General features: G+C 38.7%; 1 protein-coding gene across 1 annotated transcript in view; it reads right to left on the bottom strand.

Annotated features, from left to right (window-relative positions):
- LOC110449265 (neuronal acetylcholine receptor subunit alpha-10-like) overlaps positions 1–19,837 on the bottom strand; it is a gene marked incomplete at its 5' end in the record, with an annotated part of 62,941 nt that overhangs the window by 25,869 nt on the left and 17,235 nt on the right. The window contains one exon of the mRNA XM_021496015.1: positions 315–472. Within this exon, the coding sequence (XP_021351690.1) occupies positions 315–472 (158 nt within the window). The remainder of the gene's footprint in view (positions 1–314; positions 473–19,837) is intronic.

A 19,837-nucleotide genomic window follows, 5' to 3' on the forward strand; every position in this document is an offset into this window, starting at 1 on the left:
AATGACATTTTAAAACAGTTACATCAGTACATGCATCATTGTTACTTCTCTGTCCAACACTAGTTCATGCAGCAGAAAATCGTCCCTTTGATACATTCAACATTAAGAAGAGTGAATTTCCCTGTTTCCAGAACATTCAAACAAAAGTCAGTACAAACAAAATTCTTTGATACATGGATTCGGGACCCAAAACATAAATTCCTATTAATTGCTGCACACCATTGCCCCCACTGGTTTAGCTGACACAGTACTAATATGGAGGACATGGACGCCTTTCAGCTATAAATAGCAAAAAGCATAATTTGTATACTTACCAGGTCAAGAATCTGGGTCAAGGTCAGTCCGAGTTTGACCTCTACAGGCGAGGAGGAGTTGTAGACCGGACGAATGGACTTCTCGTAGCCGGCCATCAGGTACATCATCAGACGCTGTTCGGAAGACACATTCACAGTCTTGGTCAAAATCGGACAGTCTGCACCGGAAACAGAAATATGAGAACGTGTTAGATATACCGGAAATGACGATATATGTAGGTAGACGTTGAACATGCATTTGACATCATGCCGATTTCTCCCCAAACTAACAGGAACAGTTTTTCTCCACATTTGTGTTCATCCTTGTACATATATCTGGTATATAGGTATCTGGTCAAGATCTGTCCATGGCGTTTTACACGCAGAAATATGGTAGTCAAAACGGTATTGTGATTCAGCCTGTACGTACGATATGTGTTTTACAACTTGGTTGGTAAATAAATGCCAACTATACTGAATACCTGGTATTTTTTGCAGGGGTTCGATTTCGCTATATTCGCAGTCACCAATATAGCACAAAATTAAATATAAAAATGAAAGAAACGACCCGCTTACCGTTTTACTGACAATAAAAGACAGGTACAAATCCAATTCAATATCGCATTTTACGTGGTTTTTTTTATATAAAACTCTTGTAAAAAAGAAATGAAAATTCCATCACCGAAACATAAAAGTACACTCGTGACCTCTATATTTTGATCTGGCAATGGTGCGCGATGTTTAATATCCGCGAGTTATGACCGGGACAACCACAAAATATTAGACCGCGAAGTTAAATGACTCTACAGTTAGCAATACAGAGATGTTCAACGTGAGGGGTTTTCAAGTCGTGTAAATTCCGACACTTATCGGGACTTCTGAGCCGATTCGGAAACCAAGAGGATAGCATTCCCTTTTCTCATCCTCTCATTCTCATTCTCTCGGACCAGAACCATGTATGTTCTCATTCCTATCAGCAAAATTAACTCAAGAACCATGAAGAGGCGTCTCGAATAGCTACCATTTTAATAACATCAACTTTTCCCTTGAATATTTTGTACAATACCAGTCCTATCAGTGAAATCCACCTCAAGGGTGGTTACTAATTATAAACCAGTGGGCGGAGCTACTATAGTAGGCGGGGTACACAGGTAACAATGGCGGAGCTACTATGGTAGGAGGGGTACACAAGTAACAATGGCGGGGCTACTATGGTAGGGGGGGGACACAAGTAACAATTAATGGGCGAGCTTTTATGGTAGGCGGGGTACCCAAGTAACAATTAATGGCCGAACTACTATGCCCCGCGGGGTACACAAGTAACAATGGCGGGGCTACTAAGGAAGGCGGGGTACACAAGGAACAATTGATGGGCGAGCTATGATGGGTGGCGGGGTACACAAGAAACAATGGCCGAACTACTATGTTAGAGGGGGGACACAAGTAACAATGGCGGAGATACTATGGGAGGCGGGGGACACAAGTACCATTGGGGAGCTACTATGGTAGGCGGGGTAAACAAGTAACAATGGCGGAGCTACTATGGTAGGCGGGGTACACAAGTAACAATTAATGGGCGAGCTATTAAGGTAGGCGGGGTACACAAGTAACAATTAATGGCCGAACTACTATGGTAGGCGGGGTACACAAGTAACAATGGCGGAGCTACTATGGGAGGCGGGGGACACAAGTACCATTGGGGAGCTACTATGGTAGGCGGGGGACACAAGTAACAATGGCGGAGCTACTATGGTAGGCGGGGTACACAAGTAACAATGGCCGAACTACTATGGTAGGCGGGGTACACAAGTAACAATGGCGGAGATACTATGGTAGGCGGGGTACACAGGTAACAATGGCGGAGCGGGGTTAATATGGTGGAATGGGTTTAATATGTTGGAACGGAGTTTCTGGTGACATGTATGTACTATGATGGAGCAGGGTTACATTTCGGTACGATGATGGTGGAGAATTGGGGTGGGGGACGGGGTATTTGATAAAATGGGGAGTAGAGGTGTCACGTTAAGGTACTATAATGGGATGGGGCCGTAATTATGTTCTATGATGACGGGGAGGGGAGAAGTGGGGGAGGGGTGATATACTATCATTGGGCGGGGATGCATTCAATTACTATAATCGGATATCGAGGTGTTACATTCATGTACACTACTATAATGGGGCGGGACCATATTTACGTGATATGATGGTGTTGGAGGCTATATTCTATCATTGGGCGGGGATAGATCCATGTACATGGACTATAATAGGGTGTTTGGAGGTGTTACATGTATGCACTATAATGGGGCGGAGCCATATTTACGTGATATGATGGTGTTGGAGGCTATATTCTATCATTGGGCTGGGATAGATCCATGTACATGTACTATAATAGGTTGTTTGGAGGGGTTACATGTATGCACTATAATGGGGCGGAGCCATATTTACGTGATATGATGGTGTTGGAGGCTATATTCTATCATTGGGCTGGGATAGATCCATGTACATGTACTATAATAGGTTGTTTGGAGGTGTTACATGTATGCACTATAATGGGGCGGAGCCATATTTATTTAATATGATGACGTAGAGGGGCGGTTGTATGTACATTCATGTACTATAATCGGATGTGGGTGTGGAACATGTACTGTTTGTACTATTGCGGGCAATTTTGATAAAATCGGTCGGAATAAATCCGGTTAATGATAATTGATTTGGAAACGGAATGTCTTATAATTGAAATGCGTTCCAAAAGTGCATGTCCCTTGCCTTCACCAAGTTCATATCATACATACACATTGGGCTTACAACATAGAATTAATGATGAGATATATAGTCAAATTTCTTTGGTAAAAACCTTTCCTCATCACAAACAGATGGACGATTGTAATACGTTTTAAATCATCGTTCTCCTCGAGATCACACATGCGATCACTTGTAGTCCCGCTTAAAATGATCTCTAATGGTTTGATTTGAGCGAGAATCTGTGAAATACACACCAAATAGCCAAGGTTGTCGGAATACCTTCAGAGTTACCGGGAGATGTAAATCAGAAAATGACGACCATTAGATTAACATTAAGTCCTTTCTATGGCTATTATGGCAATCATAAAGCTTTTCTGAAGTGAAAAAGATTGATAGCAACTTATATTTGTATATCGTATGTGTATTAGAAATAAAACCCTCCGGCGGGAAGCTGTATGGGGGTGATCATGGTTGTTTTACGATAAATTGTGTTCTGCTATAAGGATTCAAAGTACATTTTTGCAAAGAATAGAAGTCACGAAATGCGTAAACAATATTTTGTTTTGCATGAAAATTCGTAAGTAGCATATATTTGTCCCTACATCTTCAATGACATGAGGCATATTCCGGATAAGTTGACCGACATATGTTTTATAACTAGTCCAGATTAATGAGTACATTATGTAAATTGGTGACCGTGACGTCTTAGCGTTGCATTTCAATTTCAATCAACTTTACACTATGATAGATATACCAGAGGATAACACAAGTGTGGGTGATTATTTATTTATTACACATATTATGACGTCACAGCATCACTTTAAAACACATCAGTTGTACATATCAGTACGACAAATCCTGACGGCGTCAGATTTCATTTGATACAAGATTTATGAGCAAACATTTCACGCGAGCCAAACACCTATTAACGACAATGAAATGGACATAACTAGACGTACTGAGGAGATTCAAAGCGTGCAGTTCATTTCGAAATGATTCCAGGTAAAGCTTTATTTAATTTCCTGTCAGGGAGCTAGAATGATAAACACGTGGACGGTATAACTTACATTAATAACATCCCTTTAGTATTTCTAGCCAAGTAACTGTGTGTTTTCCATAGCAATCTCGTATTAATCACGTCACGATCTGGTTGGAAACGTTGTGATAATGATACAACTAAATCAAGTGAAATTAGCACACATCTCGTTGAGATCTCGTCAAAATCTCATTAGGTAAGATGTTAACAATCTGCAAGTAATGCCCTCGTTATGACAATTTCTATTACGAAATAAAAATCGGGATAAAGTTTGATAGGAAAATGGATATTATTATATTTTATTTATCTAACAAAATATCTGAATGGATTGTATCGAGCACACGGAGTTCACATTACCTTACTCTATTTATCTTCAAGGTTAAAGGAAATATAATGTGTTTCTGATACATGAATGTGCATTGCATTTGTAGAAGGGACACATGTTTATTTGTATCCCTCGATAAACCATCAGTTACTGAAGCTGCGCTCTCGTGAAACATTATTAATCTAGGGGGGACAAATAAGAACAAATCAGAATCCTTGTTCCATAGATGTGCTTGACCCTGAATATAATTGACCGGGTATTAAACAAAGCGTAACCGAATATAATTGTCGGTTTGATCCATCATTTCGTACTTGTATATCTAAAACACTAGAGTATACATACCCTTACAGTGCAACCGAATCGACGTCGAATTTATATTGCCAACTTGTACTTTTACACATTTGTATATATATGCTTCATTAGTCATTTGTTTGATGAAGGTGGCAGAGTACATAACGTACTTATCATCAAAACGTCACATTTAAACAATTATCTGGTTGTGCTACATAGCTTTTACAATCCTAATTGAGCTATTTTCGTTTGTACAATGGTTTGAACTTGATTACCCATATTTTCAGACTTTTCTTTACAGTTAGCGCACCAGTAGTATTTTCTGATTAGCAAGCGATAAAGTGTACATGTGATGGAAGTAAAGCATGAATATTAGAACGTGGGATGATAATTAGCTATACACTGGATATGCGCAGCGTTGAATTTACTTTAGTATTTGTAAATGATGTATCGGGTTCTCACAAAGCTACAATTATTGATCGTCACAATGAACAACAAAAACAGCTTATAGTTCCATTACCATAATAAAACAAATATTCCGAAAACGAGGTTATAACAGGCTGGTGCATACAATTTTGGGAATTATAATTACAGTAAAACTAATGGAACGCAATTAACAACACTGAGTTTGATTGAAATCCAACAACTAGTATATTTAAGGAGGATTTTGTAAGTAAACGAAAACAGTAATAGACGTAAGGACAGAGAACACGCAATAACTTAAAAAAAACACTCTCCAAAATTATACGGGCTTGTAAATTTTGTAATTATTGAAAATTTGATGATCGTGTATTAAGCTGTGTTGTATTCAGACAATGTCTATTTTACCTTTGCGAATACTGTATTTCTTTTGTATGATATAAAGCGTGAGTTATTGAAATGTTTGATAAAATCGCTGTTGATTTATGCAGCGGTTTCTGACTTGTCGTATTGAACACTGATCAGATGACTTAAGACAAAGTTACGAGGGTCTTTAGGAAGTATTTCATCACATCCATCACAATGAACACGGTAAAACGTATTTCATCAACATGTAGGGAAGCCCGCAAGCTGGTTAGATCCACAATCTCATATTTGTAACTCAAAAACTTAAAACGTTTTACTGTCGAAATGGCAAATAATATGAAAGGCATTAAATCGAATTTTTATTGGCGAAGTGACAAATGATATTAAAGCACTATATCGAAGATTAATTGTCGAAGTGGCGATTGAAATGAGAGGCTATTGTATCGAAGCTTCACTGAATATGAAACGTCGATGGATTTAATTCATATTCGTTACATTAACAAATAAACCTTCAAGTAAAAAAGGAAGAAATCGTTGTTCATATTAATTGGTAGTGTCCAATTTTTCGACGTCGATATCAATGTTCGTCATGACGTAATAAAAATACAGTAACCCTAATATGACGTCATAATCTGGGGTGGTTTCCAAATTTCCAGGGGGGAGGGGTGTGTGTGTGTGTGTGTGNATGACTTTTAAAGAAAATTATCAGGGTTGGGTGTTGGGTGGTTTCCAAATTTCCAGGGGGAGAAAAATTAAGGAAAATAGTCAAAACACATGACTTTTAAAGAAAATGATCAGGGTTGGGGGGTTTCCTGAAGCCGAAAAAAACAACTCTGGATCCTCCACTGTTTATTATCATGAAGACATAACAACAGCAATGACTATGTACAGTTATGTACAGTTATGGCAACGCAGTATAAAGTGACTGGTATTCTAACTTTTCGAATTCACTAAATCCATCTAGACCATACACCATGAAGCGAACACGATATTTCTGCGAGTGAATGCAAGACCTACTTCGAAATAGACTTAAGGTAAAAGGTTTGTGTCACCATTTCTCAGTAGAATTTCTTCAAATTTTGTATAGTTTTATTGCTGTGAAGTGAAGACAATTGTCTGCCACAAAAAAAATATAGGTTGTCACAATTTTCAGGACTTTAAATCGAAATTTATGTAAAAAGAGGCGAATGTTGGAAAAAAATGAAAGACACAATTTTTTGCAAAATAATGTCAATACAATTATAATGCCATAGATTAGTATTGCATTAAAGTATATCATAATTTAATAAATGCTGAAATTGTGTAAAATAAATTATCTATAAACGGTTAAAAATTGACATTTTATAATAAAATCATATACACATAGTAATTGTTATCTTTCTTGAAAAACTTCACAGTAGTGAAATAGGTAGCCGGTTTCCTGAAGTACAGAAAAATAGACACATGTGACTCATTGATAAAAAGAAACCCTGAATTAATTGCTGGATTGCTTCGAAATACTTTAATATTGAGAGAACGCACTGTTCTGTCAATAATAAACATACAATATTCATCACAACTCTAGACTCATTAGAATATGCAGAAATTGTGATTCTGTCTCCCTACATTGGATTTTCAAATAGGGATGTACCTCCTGTTTCCGTTTATCAATACACTCATTCGGCCAGCGAAGCGGGACTGGACTGGGTCGATGGTCGGCGACCAGGGAGCTTAATTGGTAGAGCGTCGATCTGGAGTTCGGAGGATTCCGGGTTCTTTCCCCTGTCCTAAAATGCGCGAGCTTGTCAGCCCCTGTTTCGCATATGAATACCAGGTTAATGTTAATGTCAAGGAGATACCCCAACCCTGTGAACCGGGAATTACAATACGTAGTAGACGAACACAGATGCGGGCGCCTCCATGAGTTAATCTAGTAAAGTGGTATGAAGTGGTTCGACCTAAATATCTGTACGTCAGTCAAAGTTCGGTTCCGTGTTTAATTCCAAATCTATTTTTATTATATTCGGGCACCTATCTCTTTAATTTTTTAACACCCGTTGTATTTAAAGACACTCTAGAACGACTTTGATTATGTAGAAATTACCATAACTCCGTAAAAATGGTAAAAAAAAAACCTGCCGAAACTAAGGTATTTCAAATTTTGGAAAATGATCTTGTCCATGGAAAGATTTGATATACACGTATTCTCGCGAGACTGTGTGCCGTTAACGAGATTAGTGTGATGTTCATCAACTTCATACGAAACTAAGTCTAGCACATTGAGGCTAAAACGACCCGAAACAGCCTTGAATTCAAAATCAATATCAAGCCCTCGGTTGATTTAGATGGCAACTTCTATTAATTGTCATCTCTAGTCAAATAAAACTCTAGGAATGTGACAGGCAAATGAATTTTAGTAAAAAAAACAACATTAAAGGAGTATAGAGTTTTTACTGACAGTCTTCGCACAACATGTTCAGTTTCAATCAATATTACAGAAATATAACAGAATTGTTTCGTGATAAAATACGCTATTTCAAAATAATTTTTCATTTATAATGTTTTAATGATTTATTTCAAATTAAAAAATAGTTTGCTAGATTAATTTGTGCACGAAGCACAAGTAAAGTAATTCCTTGTGCATTGCCTAGTATGACCATTCTTGTTTCTATTAAATAAATAATGAAAAGATGTGAAAAATCGTTTGACAAGTGAAGTTTTATGTGTTTATGTGTTTCTCCATTTTACTTGGGTTTAATTAAGGTCGACCTTCATTTTGACGGTGTATACGGTAGTATGAACGCAGTTGGCAACGACCATATTCTTTATGGAGCACTAGCGCGCACCATAGTAGATGTTCGTTGCCAACTGCGTTCATACTACCGTATACGCCGTCAAAATGAAGATCAATCCTTATATTTACATAATAAATAACGTGCATATGCTATACAAAGAAGAAAACAGTCGAGGGGGGTTGCTACAATGGTACATGTAATTACGGTAGCCCTGGTTGCTAGGATAATATTTCCAGTGCATCTACATTCATCGATATATGCAGTGGACAATACTATTTTTCTTCTCTTCATCGCTTTTGAATTTTCAATAAAGTAGCACTTCGAACATATTTACTCATTTAAAACGGTCGTTATTTACACGCATTGACACACTTCTCTGTTAGTGACACGATCGAACGTCGCAAACAGATGCCGCCATTTTAATTTGACCGTCAAAGAATTTTGAATGTGCATCCATGGAATAAGAAGTTTACCAGCATCCCTTTGAAGGAACCAAACAATGGCTGTCATCAAACAGTTATTTCGCTGAAGCGAGAACGGCGCCATTTTTGAAACAAGTATCAATCCAACGAGCCCTTTTGCATTGCGTATACGCTAATTTCTACGCAGATGAATGGCAAGATGTAAATATTAATGAATATTCATTTGTTATTAACTAAAACGTCCTGTCAGTCTTCAATTTAGGTAATGATCGGTGCGCGCTTTTCATCAACCAGCAAAGCATAAATAGTGCACTCAGGTTTTCTGGTACATATATATGAACTTTTGACATAAACCGCTTCACGGATTCATGCAAAGTGCGCACAGTGTTTTGCCCGGTATATACCGTATAACCCCCAAAACAATCCTGGTTAGTCATGAAATTAATCATGATTTAACTAGGTCAGCATTTTATTCAACATAAAAGTGAATGTATCTATTTATATACGTGCACGGTATTCGAGATTTGGATCCCGAGGGTTTTTATTTACAAGCCACTTATCACTTTCGGTTTAAAAACTATCCGGAATTTTGTTAATATGTTTTAGATCACTTGTTTGGACATAATTTTTAAAGATAATGACCAATCGACAAAGCTTTTATGTGTACAAGTCCCTGTCTATACAAGTTCAAGGTTCATTTTTGGAGAAAAAATTAATGATAAAGTGCGGATTTATAGTAGCCGCTTAAATCCCCCTCCCTCCCCTCGCCTAAAAACGGAAAAGAAAATAAAAAAACGTATTTTGGTTTAAATGAAAAAATGAGGATGAAGTCGTATATATGCCCCCCTCCCCCTCCCTAGCGGGACTTTTAATAGAAATGATAAAGTTGAAATAAACAAAATATAATCAACAACAGCGTTCTGAGTATAAACATCGCGGGGCTATACCAGGATTCAAACCCTGAACATCACGGGACTAGACCAGGATTCGACCCCTAAACATCACGGGACTAGACCAGGATTCGACCCCTAAACATCACGGGACTAGACCAGGATTCGACCCCTAAACATCACGGGACTAGACCAGGATTCGACCCCTAAACATCACGGGACTAGACCAGGATTCGACCCCTAAACATCACGGGACTAGACCAGGATTCGACCCCTAAACATCACGGGACTAGACCAGGATTCGACCCCTAAACATCACGGGACTAGATCAGGATTCGAAGCCTGAATATCGCGGGACTTGACCAGGATTGAACCCTAGACATCACGGGACTAGATCAGGATTCGAACCCTGAATATCGCGGTGCTTGACCAGGATTGAACCCTAATCATCGCGGGGCTAGACCAGGATTGAACCATGAACATCGCGGGGCTAGACCAGGATTCGAACCCTGAACATCGCGGGGCTAGACCAGGATTCGAACCCTGAACATCGCAGGGCTAGACCAGGATTCGACCCCTGAACTAACTGCTTTACTATATATCGCTTTGACAGATTGAGTCGCCAGCTGGTCCAAGTGTCCTTGCTCACAGTTACAGTCATGTCAAAACGGAAGTTAAGGGGAGGTTACCGGATATTAAAACACAGTACCGTGGGACAGGGATCCTTTAGATGTGCTTTAATGCCTGTCTAAGCATGACGCATGCTTTGTTTATGACTAACGAACCGTTAAATTGCACATTAAATCACTTCAATTCGTTTAAATCAAATGTTTTAATTCATAATGGCATTCTTACAGATAAGTAAAAAAGAGCTCTTTTGAAAAAGAGGTTCATATAACGGTATAGCTCTCGATTAGCCTTAAGCAAGATAAAATGACATTCAAATCGCCCAATAGAGATGAAACGTTGCACGTATGATTATAAAATTTGTATATAAAAGGGGGTGTTGTTCGTTTATATCTTGCTTCGTGCATGTAACTCCAACGTTGCAGCTACGTATAACTAAATGATGAAATATTACCGCAGTCACGTGACCTTAGCTGCATGGGAAGATACAGTACATCTACTTCATAAACGACTGCGATACACCTGGGATAGATTATATTGGCATTGAACGTGGTAATTAGCTCTTTTTCTCTCTCGGTCTCATCAATCATTCTCTCGTCATCTCCCTCCCGTCTAGATTAGACTGGGGATAATTCATACGGTAACGTTTTCACATTATTTTAAAGCCAGTGGATATATGATTTTTAACTGGTTTCTGGACATAATGAGTTGGAACTTTTGGAGAAGCGATTGGGTTTACTTGGTGTATTCTTACTTTATTCAATTGTATGTTACTCTGGATCTTTTCTATGTATTTTTTAGTAATTATGTGTAATTGTGGACATTGATAGTAAATGTACGTACATATATGCAACTTTATGTATCGTTTCGCGAGTAATATGTATGCGACATTTAAACTTGTGGTGTGTTTTTTTGTATTTTTGTCCTCTGCTTATTGGAAACCAGCTGAGGGCCATAATTGAAGTCACCGCTACATGATACGATGTATGTGATCTTTGATATCCTGTTTTAGTTTCGCTTGTCAGGAATTTCCCCTTGATAGTGTCTTACTAGACGCCTCTGGGTCGTTTGCTATCAGATTTGTGTGCTGAGTGAGATGCTTTTTCATGTCACGTGGCGGTGCTACGCAATTTCTATTCTGCTATTTTAGACAAGATGACCTTGGTTTGAAGCCGTCTCTTAGCTTAAGTTTGGAGATAATTTATTTCCTTTTACATAGATTTTCTGAAGAGTGCTTTAGCAATAATTTCACAGAGAAAATACAGATGTGTCTCTTAAATGCGAGATAGTTTTTTGTTCGATACTTATAAGGAATTGGGAAATCTAGATGTGTTCCGAAAGTGTGCGACAGTTAGATCGAGTAGGACAATCAAGATGTGTTCTGAAAGTGTTCGATAGTTAGGTGTGCGACGGTTTGATCGAATAGGAAACTCTAGATGTGTTTCGAGATTGCGAGAAAGCTAGTTGTGTGTTGGTTATATTCAGTTGGAAAATCTAGAAGTGTTCCGAGAATTTGCAGTAGTTACGTGTATGTGTGTTATAGTTCGAATTGGCAAGAAACAAAGAACGCACAGTGCATTACCAATGTGTGTTTCACTGCCTGCGTGTTGTATCAAATAATAAGCAATAAGGTCAGTAAAATAGTATCAAATTCAGATTATTAAATATTTCTTCCGTTTTGAAAGGAAATTGTTTTACCTGAACTCGGCTCTTAAATTATCAGTGTCTACTATCATTTAAGAATTTAGTTCATCTGTGACGCCAACATTTTAGCGAAAGACATCAGAACGGGTGTCACAGGCGGGGCAGAAAAACGCTTATCCTTCTGGAGACACTGGCTCCGTGATGTTCTCCCTTACGTTTTTGTGTCTCCTCTGTTTCTTACATTTTCCTGATGTTCGGAATAGCAACGAAAATGTAAGTGTATGTGCATATATACGGTTTACAAATTTTGTGTTATCCTGTATTGCCCGTGATAAAGTTAATATACCATGTATATATTTGGCGTTATCCTTTATTACCCGTGATAAAAACTGAAGACAATGGCTCCCGATATAGGCTTCACAATCTAGAATTCGCTCCCTGTTTGAAGCATAGTAAGCTTCAAATAAATAAATAAATAAATAAATAAATGGCTGTTTTATAAGCATCACCTGTATTATAATAAAAAAATATATTGAAAAATAATAAGGTTCAGAGGTATATTGTTGAAGATTGATGACTCGTAAAACTATCCGAAAACTTTTGAAAAAGAAAAACGAAAATTAGAAAGTTAACCAGTTTTCAATCTTACAGCCTCAGACCTCCTTCGACGCCTCTAAGGCCTGATGGGCGAAACTAGTTCACCGTTACAAGCACTGCAGGTACTTGTGATAACACGTGAAAACGCGAGATTTAATGTAAAGAGGGAGAAAATTGTCTTGTTTGGTCTGAAGATTTTACGGTATGTGACCTACATATGGATGTTCAATTACAAGCATACAGGAATACTCATGTCGGTCTATAAAAAGTCGTTTAAATCACTATTCACGTTAGAATTAATTTAGCTTATCTGTGGCGCAATATTTACATTGTAATATGCAAATTTTGATTATATCATGATGACGAAATCGGATGTTCAGAGGAAGCAATTTGATTGGTTCTAGACACTATAAAACCGTCCAATCGCAAGGTTGATAGACGGTGGTAAAACCTGCGCGTGCAGATTACCAATCAACTACTCGAGATCAATGTCGGTCAGTTATACCGTCAAGGTCACTGGTACATTGTGAACTCGTATCGCCCATAAGGTTATGAGGTGCGCATCAGTCAGGTGCTTCGATAAAGTCATGTGGAAATCCGAGGGGTTCCGAATATCCTGTTATTATTACATTGCGTCTTTGGACTCATCAGTTACAAAGTAACAAATGTGCAATATTTATAGTGTATATGATACAAAATAGCGTTACACAACTTTACACAATATTAACACAACATTTAAACAATATTAACACAACATTTACACAATATTAACACAAAATTTACACAACATTACACACACTTAGAACAGTACACACACTCACTACACAATTACAAATACAAACAATATCACCTGTTTGGAGAGTACAATTCCCCTTAGTTCGCTATTCGACTGTATTTTTCACACTCAGCATGTCTATTAATTTGAATATGCTTGTTATTTTTAATGTAATAAGATTCAAAACATTTGCTCCCAAATCAGAAAAACAGGAACATCGGCTACTTTGGATTTAAAACATGCGTAATATTTTTTTTATATTATCTTTTTAATTTTTTTTTAGGTTCAAATTGTTTTATTCCCCCAGCATCTTTGGGAGGGATGCCAGCGTTGGGGTGCCCCGGAATCATCCCTCTTACATAATATAGCCTTACATGCGTAATATCTAGAGAGCACCTGTTGGATTTCAAAAATTGGAACTGAAGTTTATACCTGTAACACTGCTTAATCTGTATGGGCTTTAAATGAACGCTGGTTCTTACAAAAGGGTTATGTACAGGACACCATTTTCATTTTTCTTTTTCTTTTTTGGAATACAGAAGTTCCGGTCTCAATACAAATATCCGCTGTGTAAAACGGAACCCTTGTATTTCGAAGATGCGCCATTCCCCCCTTTGTAAATAGCGTGATAAATTAAATATTTGTTTGAGTAAGTGTTTACGTCAACTGTTTATCATGATTACCAGCGTTTGTCGTATACTGATATTCTTACATCTTTCTCTGGAATTCTCTCTTTCATATAGTGTTAACGGTGAATTTGAAACTATATATTTTATTATTTGATGAAATAACCAGTCTAAGAGTGAAATATGGCCGGAAATAAGGGAAACTCTGCAATGTGTACGTGACTTCTTCCCATCTTCTATGCAGTTTCGATCAAGAGCATTTTATTATTCAAAATATGCCAGTTTGGTTGTTTTTTGTCTATGACTTCAAAATACACCCTAATGCAATAAGCTAAGACAGATTGTAACGAAAACGACGTACATGTCTTAAGAAAGAATGTCAGCGTATTATCTAATATAGGTACAGTGTATATATAGATTTGATCAGTTACATCATTCTCGATACTCCAGGGGTTACACTCACTTACACTCTGTGTACCCCTGGAATCATCCTCGATCCTCCAGGGGTTACACTCACTTCCACCCTCTATAGCCCTGGAATCATCCTCGATACTCAAGCGGTTACACTCACTTACACTCTCTGTACCCCTAGAAACATTCTCGATAGTCCAGGGGTTACACTCACTTACACTCTCTGTACCCCTAGAAACATTCTCGATACTCCAGGGGTTACACTCACTTACACTCTCTGTACCCCTGGATCATCCTCGATACTCCAGCGGTTACACTCAATTACACTCTGTGTACCCCTAGAAACATCCTCGATACTCCAGAGGTTACACTCACTTACACTCTCTGTACCCCTGCAATCATCCTCGATACTCCAGGGGTTACACTCACTTACACTCTCTGTACCCCTGCAATCATCCTCGATACTCCAGGGGTTACACTCACTTACACTCTCTGTACCCCTGCAATCATCCTCGATACTCCAGGGGTTACACTCACTTACACTCTCTGTACCCCTGCAATCATCCTCGATACTCCAGGGGTTACACTCACTTACACTCTGTGTACCCCTGCAATCATCCTCGATACTCCAGGGGTTACACTCACTTACACTCTCTGTACCCCTGGAATCATCCTCGACACTCCAAGGGTTACACTCACTTACACTCTCTGTACCCCTGGAATCATCCTCGATACTCCAGCGGTTACACTCACTTACACTCTCTGTACCCCTAGAAACATCCTCGATACTCCAGAGGTTACACTCACTTACACTCTCTGTACCCCTGCAATCATCCTCGATACTCCAGAGGTTACACTCACTTACATTCTCTGTACCCCTGGAATCATCCTCGATACTCCAGGGGTTACACTCACTTACACTCTCTGTACCCCTGCAATCATCCTCGATACTCCAGAGGTTACACTCACTTACACTCTCTGTACCCCTAGAAACATCCTCGATACTCCAGGAGTTACACTCACTTACACTCTCTATACCCCTAGAAACATCCTCGATACTCCAGGGGTTACACTCACTTACACTCTCTGTACCCCTGGAATCATCCTCGATACACCAGGGGTTACACTCACTTACACTCTCTGTAGCCCTGGAATCATCCTCGATACTCCAAGGGTTACACTCACTTACACGCTCTGTACCCCTGCAATCATCCTCGATACTCCAGGGGTTACACTCACTTAACTCTCTGTACCCCTGGAGTCATCCTCAATACTCCAGGGGTTACACTCTCTTACACTCTCTGTACCCCTGGAATCATCCTCAATACTCCAGGGGTTACACTCACTTACACTCTCTGTACCCCTGCAATCATCCTCGATACTCCAGGGGTTACACTCACTTACACTCTCTGTACCCTTGGAATCATCCTCGATACTCCAGGGTTACACTCACTTACACTCTGTGTACCCCTGCAATCATCCTCGATACTCCAGGGGTTACACTCACTTACACTCTCTGTACCCCTGGAAGATGTCATGTCGAAGGCTCAGTGTGCAACACCTTGGTGATGAGACGAGAAGACTAGTTTGATCCTTTGATGTACATTAAAAGAATTTACAGTCGCGTAACGGTACAACTTACTGGCTTTGTAGTCGGGCGTCGCTCCTCCATGATCTTCAAATAACAGGTATCAGCCTAGTTATTGTTCAGGTAACTTTACCTTACACCAATCAAACAGCTAGCAGCATGCCTTCAATTTTACTATGACATATTCCAGTGGAGAATAGAGCGTAAGTGAGCGTAACCTCGGAGTATCGAGAACAGAGTTAGATGCAACTATAATCTTACGTTTGCCATTTATTCTCAATGGAACATTACATTATTTTGAAGAGTATAAAAATCCAATGAGCTTGCCTAATCTTTCATCTCTTCTACTTTTCATGTTTACAGTGTTGTGCGTATCCATTGTCAATGACAGTTAAATAATATCTCTAATGTGATCCTATCTTTGTAATTTGACCGTTTTGTATCAACACAAAGAAACCATATGGCCCTGATAAGCTCACTACATTATGTAGTAACAACTCATCAGGTGAAATTTTAAAGCCTGTGAAATTAAAGTGAAATTTATTAATATTTAGTAATTCAGTCACGTTAATACATACAGGATGTATATCAATACGTGTAATGTCAATTAATCTCGTCAAATATCAACAGATGCATCCTTTATCTTCTCGTGAATACGTTTGTATCTGAGCAATTATCCATTCACCGAATAGTCACCAGACAATTCACTTAACTTTCTATCAATTCAAACCTATATTTAATTCGACAACACCGGAACCGGGTTTTATATCTTCCGTCCTGAAGAGTTACAATTTTACAAAGAATCATTTATTGGGCATTTGGATAAGCGTCTGATAAAAAGTTATCACTATGGAGAGGAATTTTGTTGGTATCAGTCTTTAAAACCAATTATATTTAGCTCCCTACTGTTAAAGGGTCATTAAGATATGGTCTAATTCCTCACTAGATCCACGAAATTCCACAGAGGAACGTGTGTAAGGGAACGGGGAGAAAGAAGTGACTGGGAAAGAAGATACTGTTGGGAGTCAGAAAGGTAGGTAGGCAGTGGAGGGGTGAGAGATTTAGGGATTTAAACGTCGGGGGAGAGGAAGGAGACATTTATAAATGGTGTTAATGTGTTACCCGATATAGCGACATTAACTTAGAATACATTTACTCTGACGAGTAACGAGGCAAAGTGTTGGGTCAACGTTTATGAGTTTGGGGAACTCGCATGCTGTGATGATGAGGCGTTGATCCGTACGATATTGCAAAGATTACGCTAGCAAGAACATGTGTTTCCCTCCACTTTATTCACCGGAAACAACAACATCGCAACTAATAAGATTTACAAAAGAAGCCGGTCTCCGGAATTAAAAAACAAAGCCGGATTCCGTACCAGTATTCCGGAATTACAGTATACCTGTGTGTGAGGGGTCAAAACACCGATTGAGACTGAGAAAACGGCCTAGTGTAAACTCACGGAGACCGCATTAAGGATACTTGCCCCACTGCAAGCAATGTAAAATAGGGAATTCCACTGTAGGTTTTCGTAGAAGTATCATATTACTTAAGTATTGCATGCAAACGTAAGCGTTCTTCATTGTACAACAGCTAATAAACAAGTGATATAACTCATATGAATCACTCTTGTTGGCCCGGTTGTTAGCCTATAGGGGGTTTAAGGTGGTAGGAAACCGGAGTACCCGGAGAAAACCCACGTGGTCGGGAAAGTGACTTCATACCTTTTCACACCCAGGGGATTGATCCCCGGCTTTCTTGTTGAAAGTTGGGCGCGTTATACACTGCGCCACTCGATCATCCTATATCGTTTTGTATCCTGTAGCCCAATGGATACAGGTGCTTGTGTTGTCTAGGTACTGCAGTTAGTTAAAGTGTATGTAATGATTTTTTTTGCTTTTTATTCCTCTTGATTTCTTTTTTTTTTATAAAAAGTCCTGTTAACTAAGGGTTTTTTTCAGAAAGGATTCGTCAAAGCAGAAGACTTACAGGAAAATACTTTCCAATTCGCATTAAGTTTTTGGCAGTGGCAATGGTATCCGGAAGTGATATTTTGTATTTCACATGGTTTAAATTATTTTAATTAAATATCCAAGAAAAAAAATCTTCAGATATCCATGAAGTGTATAGTGTATTCATTACTTTAAATATATCAGATTTATTAACATACACATGTTCTCGACCTTTAATAACCGAACATGCAGGGGAATTCCTTTTGATCATTCTGTCAACAAAGACAGTGCTGGATTCTTTTGAGATACGTGACACCACCCGCTAGGTCCGCGATGAATAAAATAGTTCCTTGCCGGTTGGAGTAAAATCTTTTATTTTGTCTCCAGGGACAGAATATATATATAAAAAAAAAAAAAAAAAAAAATAATAATAAAAAAAAATAATAATATTAATACATATTGCCCCGCCGTCTGTAGGGGGTTATGGTACAGCATTGGTTGTTGATTATGTCGACCATGGGTTCTGATAAAATATATTTGGTATGAAAACTGAAGTCCGTTAGTTGGACATGAGATGCTTGTACTGATGCCATCAGCTTTCCTCAATACGATAGTTCGAACTGTCAATCAGTCAGTGAGCTATTGACAAGTTTACAAAGAGACAATCTTAAGAACGGTACGCTACTAACACATGACCTACACACTTCATTACTAAATTATATAGATAGACAAATTAAGTAGTGTTCCTGTTCACTTTCCTTGTTTTGAGTTTTAAGCTAAGAAACCTGGACACCCTATGTGCGTACGGTTCACACCTGATGCCCGTCACAGAGACCTCTAGTCCTTTAAATGAGCAGAGCGCCTGTGGGACCAAGAATAATTTCCGGTCAACTATACTAAATAGAGAGCCGGAGGCGTTCTGAAAATCCGGATATAATTTCAAGCAAATTGATCTACAATCTAGGATGCGATGTTCATGAGTTGCATTTTTTCAGTCTCTTAGTCAGATTTATAGTAATCCAACATTTAGCCGAGAGTTAATTTCATATCCGTGCTTCGTCGGAAGACGATTTAAGAACCAGAGGTAACTTACTTACATTAGATTGTCATCATTCAATTCGGAGCCGCTTCGGTGAACTGGTTGATATAACCCGAATCTCTATATATATCATTAAAAAAAAATTGGACTACATTCTCAATAGAACAAAAAAACTTGTCCGTCACGAAAATAAATAAATAAATTGGCCTTAATGAAAGTTAATACACTGTCTTCCATAAAAAACGCAAAAATATGTATTGATTTGGAAACAAATATACGAGAATGTACATTTAGAACGAAATCCTGCTCTCTCCGCTTTCAAGAAGATTAAACATTACTTGATTCGGCTTCAGAATGGCAATCACATGATAAAGATACTGCCATCTTTGTGAATTATAATAACGTAGAAATGTAAGCCCCTGGAAGCGATCACACCTGTATTACGTCCATCTGTCTAGATACAAGGGGGTAGGTACAGTTAGAATTACGCCCAAGTATCCACCTAGGTTCAGTTCGTTCTGCGTGCGGCCTGCGTGCGGTTAGCGGTAGTCTAGCGTCTAGAAAGCGATCGTTCACCGTTCGAGCACCGTTCGTATGTTTCGTCTGTTTCGTTCGTATTAGCTAAATCGTTCCGTTCGGTTATTTCGACCGTCCCTATCGTCCAACTATTTCATTGGGTCGTTTAGTTCGGCTTCTCCGTCCGGCTGTTCCGTCCGGCTGTTTAGTTCGTTCGTCTACTCCGTCTTTTTGGGTTAGGAAGCGCACGCAGTTTATCAATTCACTTAGGCAAATGGTAGAACTGCAGAAGATCTCACGCTTATCTCCAGAATTACGAACCTCAATTATCAGATACAGTGACAAAGGCTACGCTATTAGAAAGATTATTCGTTGTCAAGCACATACGCACGCCGAATTGCGTATTTACGGTATTTATAGGAACTCTTCAATGCGGGAAACCACGTTGTTGTCGGTAAACATAAAAACAAAATGGAGAAAAGGAAGAGTACAGAGTATATTGG

The sequence above is a fragment of the Mizuhopecten yessoensis genome, unplaced genomic scaffold (assembly GCF_002113885.1).
Source record: "Mizuhopecten yessoensis strain PY_sf001 unplaced genomic scaffold, ASM211388v2 scaffold4539, whole genome shotgun sequence".
NCBI classification, from domain to species: Eukaryota; Metazoa; Mollusca; class Bivalvia; order Pectinida; family Pectinidae; genus Mizuhopecten; species Mizuhopecten yessoensis.